Raw genomic sequence first — 14,952 nt, 5'->3', positions numbered from 1 at the left:
GTCAGCTATGTATTTTTATTCGGTCAGAAAGTTGTTTGTTTTTATTTTTATTTCTCATAACCTTTCTTTTAATACCAACAGTGTTAAAACTTTTGGTATAAGTAAAACAGAAAAATCTTATGAAAACATCATAGAGTTAATATCATATGACAAAAGAGTATACTGTTCTCTACTACCTAAAATGTTATGTTGTTAGAGAGAGACCTCTGGAAAAGTAAAAACATCATAGGAATTTCAGAACCATCCAAATCAACACCAGTCACGGTTTGGTGGCAACCTGCCAAATCTTGACCATCCCATCATCACTGGCCGAGGCAAGCAACCGGTCGCCCTCCTGTTGCATGTTATAATCACAAGCTCAAACTCATAGCCAACATAAATTTCTGGTAAAAACTTAGCCATAACTACATGTACTTGAGCCAATGTAAGTCGAGTAATAAATGACATCAACTCTCTGACCCTAAGACAGAGCATCAGTATTATGTTCTAATTTCTCAAGTTACATTTATAAGATGCCGTATAGAATACTTCATTATTTCAACCATGTATAACGTATGAAATAGTATGCAGTTGGGTCTATTACTTCATAAGAAACATGGAACTTACACCGCGTGACCATTGGACACAGTTTACATCATTGTCATGTGCTTTATTTTTCTTCAGCAAAAGATTATAGGAAGGTCCATCAACCTGGTACACAAACAAATGATTTTAAGTTCAAAGATGAAGCAGAAATGTTTAATTATATAGTGGTAAACCATTGGCAAGACTAGGAAAACTATAAGTACTGCCTGCATTTGGTTTCTTGTATTGTGCTATGTAAGTTGGAACGATACAGCCAAATTCTACTTAAGTATGCATTGAGATAAAAAGGATATCAGTTTTGAAGTGAAGTACTACAAGATGAAATTATCTTACAGAGTCATGGCTGTCCACAAACAACCGTATAGCATCATCGCCTGCTCCACTGGCAATAATGTCATCCCTGTCAAAATTTTGAAAGAAAAATATAAGAAAACAAAACTTAAGAAACCCCAAAAGATATATAGTAAACTTCAGGGAAATTTTACTCAGTGTGGTCTCACGAAAGAAAATTGGAGGAGGAGGCAATATAGCTTATTAAAATGGTATGAAAATCCCTAATCTGGATACATTTGATCAGATGACTGGGAGTGCAATTATCAGGCACAACAAAGTTTTTGCTTTTAGGCTAGCAGAGTTAGAAACTAGGATTGGAAACATGGTGACACCATGCTTTAAGAAACCAAACCCTTTAAAGGTGTCAATACCTTGACCAGTGAGCTGAGTATATGGTACGGTCATGATAACCAGAGAGTGTACAAAGATGAGTCCTGCAAAGTCCGAGCAAGTAAGGATTACATTAGTAAAAGTTGGAATAAAAATTTCTTGGAATCTTGCAGGCTGTGTATTATGTCAACTCGAAACAGTAAGAAACGAACAAACTCAATTACATGTAAACCATTATATTCTCACCAAGGTACATATTCTTCACCAGACTGCATCCTGGCAATATCTGTCCCCCATATCTTCAAGGTTCGATCATCACTGCAAGTACACATTCAGGCAAGCCTGCTATGGTCAGAACAATAACCCAGAGACAGATTACATTGCTTCTATAATGCCTATGGGAGACAAGGGGAGAAGATTCACTAACCTACAAGTAACCATCTTGTCACCTGTAGCGTTAAACGAGATGGCCCAAACCGTAGAGGAGTGACCACTGTGTGAAGAATAAAGGCACATTAATCTACTATAACAAGTAAGAGCCTAGTAAGAACAAAATCGAATGCATATTATAAACACATGGGTAGAAGATATACTTGTTAGATTCACCTAACGTTTGGACACATTCAAACTCACCATCATCATCTTGAGACCACCAAACCTGTTAGTAGCACGCGACTAACGATGTTAAAATATAATTTTTTTTTTCATTTTTTTGTGTAACAGCNGAACCATCCAAATCAACACCAGTCACGGTTTGGTGGCAACCTGCCAAATCTTGACCATCCCATCATCACTGGCCGAGGCAAGCAACCGGTCGCCCTCCTGTTGCATGTTATAATCACAAGCTCAAACTCATAGCCAACATAAATTTCTGGTAAAAACTTAGCCATAACTACATGTACTTGAGCCAATGTAAGTCGAGTAATAAATGACATCAACTCTCTGACCCTAAGACAGAGCATCAGTATTATGTTCTAATTTCTCAAGTTACATTTATAAGATGCCGTATAGAATACTTCATTATTTCAACCATGTATAACGTATGAAATAGTATGCAGTTGGGTCTATTACTTCATAAGAAACATGGAACTTACACCGCGTGACCATTGGACACAGTTTACATCATTGTCATGTGCTTTATTTTTCTTCAGCAAAAGATTATAGGAAGGTCCATCAACCTGGTACACAAACAAATGATTTTAAGTTCAAAGATGAAGCAGAAATGTTTAATTATATAGTGGTAAACCATTGGCAAGACTAGGAAAACTATAAGTACTGCCTGCATTTGGTTTCTTGTATTGTGCTATGTAAGTTGGAACGATACAGCCAAATTCTACTTAAGTATGCATTGAGATAAAAAGGATATCAGTTTTGAAGTGAAGTACTACAAGATGAAATTATCTTACAGAGTCATGGCTGTCCACAAACAACCGTATAGCATCATCGCCTGCTCCACTGGCAATAATGTCATCCCTGTCAAAATTTTGAAAGAAAAATATAAGAAAACAAAACTTAAGAAACCCCAAAAGATATATAGTAAACTTCAGGGAAATTTTACTCAGTGTGGTCTCACGAAAGAAAATTGGAGGAGGAGGCAATATAGCTTATTAAAATGGTATGAAAATCCCTAATCTGGATACATTTGATCAGATGACTGGGAGTGCAATTATCAGGCACAACAAAGTTTTTGCTTTTAGGCTGGCAGAGTTAGAAACTAGGATTGGAAACATGGTGACACCATGCTTTAAGAAACCAAACCCTTTAAAGGTGTCAATACCTTGACCAGTGAGCTGAGTATATGGTACGGTCATGATAACCAGAGAGTGTACAAAGATGAGACCTGCAAAGTCCGAGCAAGTAAGGATTACATTAGTAAAAGTTGGAATAAAAATTTCTTGGAATCTTGCAGGCTGTGTATTATGTCAACTCGAAACAGTAAGAAACGAACAAACTCAATTACATGTAAACCATTATATTCTCACCAAGGTACATATTCTTCACCAGACTGCATCCTGGCAATATCTGTCCCCCATATCTTCAAGGTTCGATCATCACTGCAAGTACACATTCAGCCAAGCCTGCTATGGTCAGAACAATAACCCAGAGACAGATTACATTGCTTCAATAATGCCTATGGGAGACAAGGGGAGAAGATTCACTAACCTACAAGTAACCATCTTGTCCCCTGTAGCGTTAAACGAGATGGCCCAAACCGTAGAGGAGTGACCACTGTGTGAAGAATAAAGGCACATTAATCTACTATAACAAGTAAGAGCCTAGTAAGAACAAAATCGAAAGCATATTAAAAACACATGGGTAGAAGATATACTTGTTAGATTCACCTAAGGTTTGGACACATTCAAACTCACCATCACAATCTTGAGACCACCAAACCTGTTAGTAGCACGCGACTAACGTTGTTAAAATACAATTTTTTTTTTCATTTTTTTGTGTAACAGCTTCAGGTTCTGCATCACTAAACCTAATATAGTATTCTCATTACCTTGATGGTGTCATCATAACTGCAAGAAAATAACACATCCATGGTGGGATGCCACTGAACCATCTTCACATCTTGTGTATGCTCACTTAATACTGCAGCGCACTCATATTCATTCCCTTCAAGCACTTCCCAAATCCAGACAGACTTATCTCTACTACATGTTGCTAGGTATGAACCAGATGCATTCCATGATACACTTTTGACTTCGTTTTCATGTCCCTGCATACAGTTATCTAATAAGATTCTACTAGCCAAAAAGTGTCCTTCAAAGCAAAAAAAACAGTACAAGAAAACCTCTAAAAACTTTGAGCATAATGAATACTGAATTATGAAGTAAAGCTGAAAAATCCAGGAGACTAATAGTAGTAACTCTGATAAGCCAAGGAGGATCTAGATAATGGAACAAAGATTTACAAAGGAGATGGGTTGCTTCAGAGGAGCTCAGCATTACAGATCAAGTGACAAAGTCGAAAGAGCAAAAAGGAGCTGTGATAGTGATGCTTTCAGGTTATCAAACAAACTATAACTACAGATCAAGTAAGCAAAAGGTCAAAGGAGCAAAAAGGATAGATGAAGCAATTCATGTAATTGATGGAACAACAACTACAAGTCGAGGATTGGGCTAGAAAAGTACCTCCAAAGTGGCAATACACTCAAAATCAGATCCATAATTCTTCCAAATGCCAGTGGTACCATCGAAACTTGCAGTGGCCAATAACTCTCCTGAGGGTGACCAAGCACACGACCTCACAGTTCTTGTATGCGTTTCTTCCAAAACAGTCTGAGCTCATTACAATCAACAAAGCTTTAACTAACACAACAGTGGTCAACAAAAACGTCCTAACGCACTGGTCTACTCCAAGTTCAAGGTCAAGTTAAACCCTTTATAGAATCGGAGAAAAACCCACAAATTATAATGTAAAACTGACCTAAAGAATCAATAGATTTCTGTAAATTGAAACTTTTCTCGGAAAAAAAAAAAAGGTTTGAACTTTCTTGAAGAGAAAGAGAAGAGATAAGAGATAGAGACCTTGCAGGTCCAGGAGCGAGAGAGGGAGCTTTGTTCCCAGATACGAACGGTGTTGTCGCCACTGCAAGAAGCAAGAACCGGTGAAACACCGTCGGCGTGAGAGGAGACTGGGTTCCAAGCTACGCTCCAAACCCGATCGGTGTGGCCTTCGAGCTTCTGAATCTCCACTAGCTCCAAGTTCTTCTCCATCAAATCCATCTATGATCTATCTCTAATCTACCGATTGAGGAGCAAACTCCAAGTTCCAGAATGGTTGGTTGGTGCGGTGGGAAGGAGTAAACTTTTAGGGCTAACCAGAAAACAAAATGACTCTCACGAATCTAAAAAGAGCTCGAGGGGGTATTTCACAATTTAAAGAGAATACTGCCCCTTTTTACTCTTTCTTTTTTTTTTTCTTTTTTCCAAGGCAATTTTTTATCAGTTGTTTCAAAAAAAATACACAAATTATAATGAAAAAAAAAAACAGAATTTTTCCTATTTGTACAATATTTTCATTAAATCATTTGTGTTTTTTAAATAAATTATATAATTTTCTCCATATTATTTTCTGTGCTAACACAAAACATTTTCATCTTTCCATTTCATTGGTCTCTTTGTTCACACAAATTATTGTCCTGAAAAACAACAGAAAATGGTTTGAAAATTGGATGAAATCGTTGATATAAATATTACAAAATATTAATTTAGTAAACTTTTCGTGTGTTTTTTTATAGTTAATTATCTCAGGTTGACTAGTGACACATTTTCAATTTGTAATATTTAAATATAAATTTAGTAAACTTTTGTGTATTTAGTAAATAGTTATCTTAGTTTGACTAGTGGTGGTGATGTAATATTTCTATTTAAATTAAAAGTTGTGTGTTATTAATTAGTATGCTATCTATTCTTAAAATGGCCAGGTGTCGGCACCGTATTATATGAATTAAGGGAAACCATTTATATGTGTGATTTGTTAAAAATAAATTTTAAAATAAATGTTCTTTATAGATTTTTTTTCTTTATTTCATATAAAGGTAATAAAAAGTGTCATTTATCTAGTTGACATAAAATGTTAGGCACCAGACAACAATGATTTCTTTACTTTTCAAATCTTATTGATTTGTATTTACTTGTTAAATTTCACTCTTTTTTTGGCTAAGAAAATTATAAAAGTTGACTAAAGCAAAGAGGCTTTTTTGATCAAATGAGTAAAAGATATGCTCTAAGAGAAGCTTATAAAAAGCCATGGAAATAACACAACAATGCACTCAGAATCAAATTANTCATGTCCCTGCATACAGTTATCTAATAAGATTCTACTAGCCAAAAAGTGTCCTTCAAAGCAAAAAAAACAGTACAAGAAAACCTCTAAAAACTTTGAGCATAATGAATACTGAATTATGAAGTAAAGCTGAAAAATCCAGGAGACTAATAGTAGTAACTCTGATAAGCCAAGGAGGATCTAGATAATGGAACAAAGATTTACAAAGGAGATGGGTTGCTTCAGAGGAGCTCAGCATTACAGATCAAGTGACAAAGTCGAAAGAGCAAAAAGGAGCTGTGATAGTGATGCTTTCAGGTTATCAAACAAACTATAACTACAGATCAAGTAAGCAAAAGGTCAAAGGAGCAAAAAGGATAGATGAAGCAATTCATGTAATTGATGGAACAACAACTACAAGTCGAGGATTGGGCTAGAAAAGTACCTCCAAAGTGGCAATACACTCAAAATCAGATCCATAATTCTTCCAAATGCCAGTGGTACCATCGAAACTTGCAGTGGCCAATAACTCTCCTGAGGGTGACCAAGCACACGACCTCACAGTTCTTGTATGCGTTTCTTCCAAAACAGTCTGAGCTCATTACAATCAACAAAGCTTTAACTAACACAACAGTGGTCAACAAAAACGTCCTAACGCACTGGTCTACTCCAAGTTCAAGGTCAAGTTAAACCCTTTATAGAATCGGAGAAAAACCCACAAATTATAATGTAAAACTGACCTAAAGAATCAATAGATTTCTGTAAATTGAAACTTTTCTCGGAAAAAAAAAAAAGGTTTGAACTTTCTTGAAGAGAAAGAGAAGAGATAAGAGATAGAGACCTTGCAGGTCCAGGAGCGAGAGAGGGAGCTTTGTTCCCAGATACGAACGGTGTTGTCGCCACTGCAAGAAGCAAGAACCGGTGAAACACCGTCGGCGTGAGAGGAGACTGGGTTCCAAGCTACGCTCCAAACCCGATCGGTGTGGCCTTCGAGCTTCTGAATCTCCACTAGCTCCAAGTTCTTCTCCATCAAATCCATCTATGATCTATCTCTAATCTACCGATTGAGGAGCAAACTCCAAGTTCCAGAATGGTTGGTTGGTGCGGTGGGAAGGAGTAAACTTTTAGGGCTAACCAGAAAACAAAATGACTCTCACGAATCTAAAAAGAGCTCGAGGGGGTATTTCACAATTTAAAGAGAATACTGCCCCTTTTTACTCTTTCTTTTTTTTTTTCTTTTTTCCAAGGCAATTTTTTATCAGTTGTTTCAAAAAAAATACACAAATTATAATGAAAAAAAAAAACAGAATTTTTCCTATTTGTACAATATTTTCATTAAATCATTTGTGTTTTTTAAATAAATTATATAATTTTCTCCATATTATTTTCTGTGCTAACACAAAACATTTTCATCTTTCCATTTCATTGGTCTCTTTGTTCACACAAATTATTGTCCTGAAAAACAACAGAAAATGGTTTGAAAATTGGATGAAATCGTTGATATAAATATTACAAAATATTAATTTAGTAAACTTTTCGTGTGTTTTTTTATAGTTAATTATCTCAGGTTGACTAGTGACACATTTTCAATTTGTAATATTTAAATATAAATTTAGTAAACTTTTGTGTATTTAGTAAATAGTTATCTTAGTTTGACTAGTGGTGGTGATGTAATATTTCTATTTAAATTAAAAGTTGTGTGTTATTAATTAGTATGCTATCTATTCTTAAAATGGCCAGGTGTCGGCACCGTATTATATGAATTAAGGGAAACCATTTATATGTGTGATTTGTTAAAAATAAATTTTAAAATAAATGTTCTTTATAGATTTTTTTTCTTTATTTCATATAAAGGTAATAAAAAGTGTCATTTATCTAGTTGACATAAAATGTTAGGCACCAGACAACAATGATTTCTTTACTTTTCAAATCTTATTGATTTGTATTTACTTGTTAAATTTCACTCTTTTTTTGGCTAAGAAAATTATAAAAGTTGACTAAAGCAAAGAGGCTTTTTTGATCAAATGAGTAAAAGATATGCTCTAAGAGAAGCTTATAAAAAGCCATGGAAATAACACAACAATGCACTCAGAATCAAATTACAATTTCTACTGTTTGAGACAAAAATCCATTGTTTTCACTTTCCTTTGAAAATCCAAGTACTTTTCTCCCTTTTGTTAAATCTATGGCAGAGTTTTTTTCTATTGTTTACTATGATCATGATTTCTCATATCAATCTCAGATTAATCTCATTGATCTATTGAAAATTAGAGAAAAATGTTTTTGCGGTGACCAGTATGTGAATACATGGTTCAAGAACTCTCTTATACATATACAATTCAAATTCTAGCGATTTTGTTGAATACTATTTTCTCATGTATTAGAGAAAATTGGTGTTCTACAACATGATTTAATGCACATTTAAGTACCACGTGACTTAGTTGCGTTTACTTTAAACCTGAAATATTTATTTTTAAGTATATGCATATCGTCTTGGTGATGATTGGGCTGAGATGTTTGTTGTTTAGCGCTTCTATATATATTGTATCTAAAATATATACTCATTTGATTACTATGNAACTTGCAGTGGCCAATAACTCTCCTGAGGGTGACCAAGCACACGACCTCACAGTTCTTGTATGCGTTTCTTCCAAAACAGTCTGAGCTCATTACAATCAACAAAGCTTTAACTAACACAACAGTGGTCAACAAAAACGTCCTAACGCACTGGTCTACTCCAAGTTCAAGGTCAAGTTAAACCCTTTATAGAATCGGAGAAAAACCCACAAATTATAATGTAAAACTGACCTAAAGAATCAATAGATTTCTGTAAATTGAAACTTTTCTCGGAAAAAAAAAAAAGGTTTGAACTTTCTTGAAGAGAAAGAGAAGAGATAAGAGATAGAGACCTTGCAGGTCCAGGAGCGAGAGAGGGAGCTTTGTTCCCAGATACGAACGGTGTTGTCGCCACTGCAAGAAGCAAGAACCGGTGAAACACCGTCGGCGTGAGAGGAGACTGGGTTCCAAGCTACGCTCCAAACCCGATCGGTGTGGCCTTCGAGCTTCTGAATCTCCACTAGCTCCAAGTTCTTCTCCATCAAATCCATCTATGATCTATCTCTAATCTACCGATTGAGGAGCAAACTCCAAGTTCCAGAATGGTTGGTTGGTGCGGTGGGAAGGAGTAAACTTTTAGGGCTAACCAGAAAACAAAATGACTCTCACGAATCTAAAAAGAGCTCGAGGGGGTATTTCACAATTTAAAGAGAATACTGCCCCTTTTTACTCTTTCTTTTTTTTTTTCTTTTTTCCAAGGCAATTTTTTATCAGTTGTTTCAAAAAAAATACACAAATTATAATGAAAAAAAAAAACAGAATTTTTCCTATTTGTACAATATTTTCATTAAATCATTTGTGTTTTTTAAATAAATTATATAATTTTCTCCATATTATTTTCTGTGCTAACACAAAACATTTTCATCTTTCCATTTCATTGGTCTCTTTGTTCACACAAATTATTGTCCTGAAAAACAACAGAAAATGGTTTGAAAATTGGATGAAATCGTTGATATAAATATTACAAAATATTAATTTAGTAAACTTTTCGTGTGTTTTTTTATAGTTAATTATCTCAGGTTGACTAGTGACACATTTTCAATTTGTAATATTTAAATATAAATTTAGTAAACTTTTGTGTATTTAGTAAATAGTTATCTTAGTTTGACTAGTGGTGGTGATGTAATATTTCTATTTAAATTAAAAGTTGTGTGTTATTAATTAGTATGCTATCTATTCTTAAAATGGCCAGGTGTCGGCACCGTATTATATGAATTAAGGGAAACCATTTATATGTGTGATTTGTTAAAAATAAATTTTAAAATAAATGTTCTTTATAGATTTTTTTTCTTTATTTCATATAAAGGTAATAAAAAGTGTCATTTATCTAGTTGACATAAAATGTTAGGCACCAGACAACAATGATTTCTTTACTTTTCAAATCTTATTGATTTGTATTTACTTGTTAAATTTCACTCTTTTTTTGGCTAAGAAAATTATAAAAGTTGACTAAAGCAAAGAGGCTTTTTTGATCAAATGAGTAAAAGATATGCTCTAAGAGAAGCTTATAAAAAGCCATGGAAATAACACAACAATGCACTCAGAATCAAATTACAATTTCTACTGTTTGAGACAAAAATCCATTGTTTTCACTTTCCTTTGAAAATCCAAGTACTTTTCTCCCTTTTGTTAAATCTATGGCAGAGTTTTTTTCTATTGTTTACTATGATCATGATTTCTCATATCAATCTCAGATTAATCTCATTGATCTATTGAAAATTAGAGAAAAATGTTTTTGCGGTGACCAGTATGTGAATACATGGTTCAAGAACTCTCTTATACATATACAATTCAAATTCTAGCGATTTTGTTGAATACTATTTTCTCATGTATTAGAGAAAATTGGTGTTCTACAACATGATTTAATGCACATTTAAGTACCACGTGACTTAGTTGCGTTTACTTTAAACCTGAAATATTTATTTTTAAGTATATGCATATCGTCTTGGTGATGATTGGGCTGAGATGTTTGTTGTTTAGCGCTTCTATATATATTGTATCTAAAATATATACTCATTTGATTACTATGTACACGAAATCAAACACTAATTGTTTTTGGTTTAAACTTTGAGTATGCATCAATTTTGATTCCACTAACCTCATTAATGAGATGATCAAAAATTCACAAAATTGTATGATAAATGAATAGTTCATTTATGATTTCTTGATCATCGTTATGTTTTTTTTTGGGTTTTAGTTATACTTTCGCTTAATTAAGATGAAGGTTATTTTTGATTAATGTAGGAATCAAACAAGAGAGATGCCTAAAGAAAATCATGCAATGTCTCAGTCAAGCAACATGGTTAGAGTATCACCATACCCGCTTCGCTCTTCTAGGACTAACAAACACAAGGCATCTGAGTGGCCTATTAAGAGTCATGAATGGGAGGATGTGCGGTGTGTGATATGCATGGAACCGCCTCACAATGCTGTTCGTTTGACATGTTCTTCCTTTTCAAGTGGATGTCGTCCATACATGTGCGACACGAGTTTTCGTCACTCCAACTGTTTCAAATCGTTCCAAAAAACCATTAGAAAAGATCCCCTAATCCCCAACACCCTACGCTGCCCTTTATGTAGAGGAGAAGTCTCTCAGACGACAAAAGTGATGAAAACTGCAAGAAGATTCATGAATGCTAAACCGAGGTCATGTCCTGTGGACAATTGTGAATTTTTGGGGACGTACACTCAACTGAATAAGCATTTGCAAACTGAGCATCGTGGTCTTATCCCACGAAAGGTCGATCCACAAAGGCAATCGAGGTGGGATATGTTTGAGAGACATACTGAAATCGTTGATCTCCTGACCGCAGCTGGGTTTCCGCAGACAACCGAGATGGCGCCTCAACAGCTTCCATACAATCATCATCATCCTCATGTGTTTCAGGTGATCGTTAATGGAACTGTGTGGAATATTGTTGACTCGGGTCAAGGGAGGACCGGATTTGGCCCCAACAACTATGTCGCAATGCGATTTCAACCATTGGGCGTGTATCCCGGTGGGAATCCGTGAAGAATTCTAATTTTGTTTAATGAAAACCCAAAAATAAAAGTTTGTGCAAAATGTTAATTTCTCAATATGTATTTAATTTTATTAAGTTGGATGTGTAATGTTTAATATTCTAGTTTATAAGTTTTATGCAAACAATATCATCCTTGTCAAGCTCATATATATCGTCCTGTTCCAAAGTAGGCATGGGCAAATTATACGTTTCTACCCAAATTACTCGAACTGAAAACCAAATATGCACCCAAATTATCCAAAATACGATTGTATAATAAAAACATTAATATTTGTAATTATAATTCTATACATAAAAAGGTAATTATATCAAAGTCAGATTATAACTATAAAGTGAATCACGCTCTTAGGTTTGGCGGAGGATCATCTCGCTGCATCATTACTCAAGTTACAGCCATATATGTGTTGATGAGTTCACTCATAAGTGAGATAAAGATAAATTAAAGAACCTTTTTCTTGTCCAATAGTTGTAGCCAGCTACCACTACAAGATCGACTGCTTGACATCGTAGGTGTATCAAGATTCACCAGCTGGGTTTTCCATGATTAGCCAAAGTGGACTCAAAAAATAGTGGTTGACAAGAGATTTTAACATTGGTTTGGTTGTTAGAGGAATTCAATGGTTAGTTGAGTACATTAGGTTCCTTCCAGTTTCAATCCCAACAATAGAGACATTCGCATATGGATATTTGTAACTGGCTCTCGGTTGAGAACTCGTAAGAGAAAGCAAAACTGGAGTTATTTTGTTTGGTTCATGCCACGAATTCCACATTTTGTTACAACATAGTTATTGACACAGCACGAGCCTGAATGAGTTTGTATCAACCTTGTATTTTGTGTGGGGAGATAATTTGGTTTTTTGCTTGCCACAAAACTACATAATTCTATGACTTCTGATTGAGTAAGTGGATCGACGATGTGATTGGCTAACATGTCGATCCGAAGAGACTGGGAACTCTGAACCAAATTACATTAAACTCATTTAACATTTCACCAAAAAAAAGAACAAATCGCCAAAACAAATAAAGATAAGAGAAATGGAAGACTCCCATGCCATCCAATCCTAGTGCCATCTTAGCTAAGAATGTGAATTTGGTTTGAAACCTTATTAAGTAAATGGGAATGTTATATGAAACTGCTATATCCATTTAAAACTATTTTGTCAAATAAAGTTAAATGAGTTTATCTTGTAATACCCAAATGAAAGTAGAAATAAATGGACAACTCAATAATATCCATTTACTAATAAAATATTAAATAATGATAAATGAAAAGGAGAATTTTGCTAACTAGCTAACCTATTTATTGTGTCCAACGGCTTCCAGAACTCAAACTCTCAAAGGGACTCTCGGTCAATGCATTTTACTATATCTATAAGCAACTTATCCTCTTCATCTTATTGGTTAGTATGACTTTGACTTGGTTGGTTGCCACTTGCCAGATTGATTACACGACGCTCCCTAACGGGTTGGCTAATCTAACTTGGGGGTGACTCCCCTTACACGAAATAATAAGATTATTTAAAACGACCTACTACAAATCATAATTATGGTTCAAGCTCGCTTAGATTCGCATGAATGGACTTTAATTTAATTATTGTTTCCTAGGCATTAGTAAAGTGATTATTGACTAATTGTTGCCATTTTAGGCAAACCTTTCCTTTAATAAATACTATATGATAAAATAATGCAAAACATGACCAATAATTGATCAAAGTTTATGGTTCTTTATTAAATACTTAGATTCAACAAGGCTAATACTTACTCTACTCATTGCTTCTCTAAAATTATTTAATGAGTTTTGCCCTTGTCTTTAACGAATTAAATGATATATTTTAATTGCACTTAGTTTTATGGAAAAATGCAGATGCAAACAATATTTCTAATACCTTAATGTCGGAAAAAAATTACTTTAACCTGTTTATAGTTATTATCAAGAATCTGCATGCAGATGCCAACAATATTTAATTGCAGGTTATTATCAAGTTTTTTTTATGAAGAGAAAACTATTTGGCTTTTTCTGTTTTCAATTTCAAAAACCTTTTTATGTGTTCATGTTTAGTTGTGAATTCTATATCTTGGTGAAAACGTTGTTTAGTTTTCTTTTAAATAACCATAGTGTGAATCAATACTTCATAAATTTTGTAGTACCCAAATAAATTTTTTCTTAAACTGCAGAGGACAGGTATGAGGTATGTTTTCTCATACTACAGAAATAACCATAACTGTAAGAGCATTTTGTATTTGGGTAATGCACTACGTTATCTCTGATTCGGCTAGTATTTTTTTTTTTTTTTTGGTGAATAGTGTTTTATTCAAAGACTAGAAAAACCAATTACATTCGGAGGTGTTTCAGGAGCACAGTCCCTCGAGCATCCTCACCAACATTCGGAGGTGTTTCGGGAGCCAAACATATACCAATATTCAAAGCAAACCCTCTACACCATTTCCCTGTATGGTCCTGCAAAACACCCCCGACTGTAGCCAAGCCCGGACAACCACACACTGCTCCATCCGTATTAATCTTCATTCATCCCTCCTCCGGAGCTTTCCATGCAATCATCTGCTCACCCTGACCATGTTACCATCCCTCCGCTGATGAACACTAGTTAGAATTAGAAACCATAACCTTTTCCTTTTAAAAAAAAAACATAACCTTTTTCCATAAACGTAAGTGAAGACAAATTCTTTTATGGATAATTAAATTAAGTGCTTTATTAAAAAGATCAAACATGGAACATCCATTATGGTAATACCTAATTATTAAATACATGTGCAGTACTACTAACCTTCCCACGAAATCAAGGAATAATACAGAGAATTTTGTTAACTACAAAGACAAATTATCCCAGCTCTGACCACCACTTTTCCTTTTGAAACCCAAAAGAGTGAATATGCGGATTTTATTTAAAATATTTTGTTTTTACTTATTAGAATTTTCAATTCCAACAAAATTTTAATTTAAATAGCATTTTCTAACATTTATTTATCTATGATAAACTGGAATATGTATGATATATGCACGTATGTTGATTACGAGGAGGTAGTTGGATCCAGTCTGAACGTGTAGTAACTCTGTTCACTGAAAATAATTAGTACTCCTATTTGCCAAAGCAAAGCAGTCAGTATTAGCTGTATTATCGTATTTAAACTTACTAAAGCTATATATAAAAAACAATTACATTTTACCCTGAGTTGTCAAAAAAAAAAAAAACCACATTTAGAAATATTATATTATTCTGCTTGAAGATTAAAGATATTGAGTTTAAACTAAATTTACAATTCTTTTTTAAAT

At 34.3% G+C, this 14,952-nt stretch overlaps 2 protein-coding genes across 4 annotated transcripts; one reads left to right on the top strand and one right to left on the bottom strand.

Moving 5' to 3' along the window:
* Nucleotides 30-7,186, bottom strand: LOC104703131 (protein CIA1). 3 transcript variants are annotated; one of them, XM_019227967.1, is made up of 10 exons: nt 6,863-7,186; nt 6,467-6,613; nt 3,752-3,970; nt 1,842-1,906; nt 1,676-1,741; nt 1,495-1,566; nt 1,290-1,352; nt 919-985; nt 607-690; nt 30-334 (listed from the first exon to the last, which is right to left on the bottom strand). In XM_019227967.1, the coding sequence occupies exons 1-10, from the start codon at nt 7,058-7,060 to the stop codon at nt 260-262; spliced, it is 1,056 nt and encodes a 351-aa protein (XP_019083512.1). In that variant the 5' UTR covers nt 7,061-7,186; the 3' UTR covers nt 30-259. The 3 variants fall into 3 exon arrangements, with proteins under 3 accessions (XP_019083512.1, XP_010417382.1, XP_010417383.1); XM_010419080.2 differs by lacking the exons at nt 6,467-6,613; nt 6,863-7,186 and adding exons at nt 4,386-4,532; nt 4,782-5,105; XM_010419081.2 differs by lacking the exons at nt 30-334; nt 607-690; nt 919-985; ... (4 more) ...; nt 6,467-6,613; nt 6,863-7,186 and adding exons at nt 1,980-2,070; nt 2,343-2,426; nt 2,655-2,721; ... (4 more) ...; nt 4,386-4,532; nt 4,782-5,105.
* LOC104703130 lies at nt 10,888-11,690 on the top strand. Its single transcript, XM_019227508.1, has one exon. The coding sequence runs from the start codon at nt 10,898-10,900 to the stop codon at nt 11,648-11,650; it is 753 nt and encodes a 250-aa protein (XP_019083053.1). The 5' UTR covers nt 10,888-10,897; the 3' UTR covers nt 11,651-11,690.

The sequence above is a fragment of the Camelina sativa genome, chromosome 7 (assembly GCF_000633955.1).
Source record: "Camelina sativa cultivar DH55 chromosome 7, Cs, whole genome shotgun sequence".
Taxonomy (NCBI): Eukaryota; Viridiplantae; Streptophyta; class Magnoliopsida; order Brassicales; family Brassicaceae; genus Camelina; species Camelina sativa.
Note: the sequence above shows the minus strand (reverse complement) of the source record. Positions and strands in the feature narration are given on the sequence as shown.

Bases quoted from the DNA above. Each gene is read 5' to 3' on its own strand.
- LOC104703131 (XM_019227967.1), bottom strand. From the start codon at position 7,060: ATGGATTTGATGGAGAAGAACTTGGAGCTAGTGGAGATTCAGAAGCTC. The intron at 3,971-6,466 runs GTACTTTTCTAG...AACTGTATGCAG, and splicing joins AGTGTATTGCCACTTTGGAG to GGACATGAAAACGAAGTCAA. The intron at 1,907-3,751 runs GTAATGAGAATA...TGCTACTAACAG, and splicing joins GTTATGATGACACCATCAAG to GTTTGGTGGTCTCAAGATGA.
- LOC104703130 (XM_019227508.1), top strand. From the start codon at position 10,898: ATGCCTAAAGAAAATCATGCAATGTCTCAGTCAAGCAACATGGTTAGA.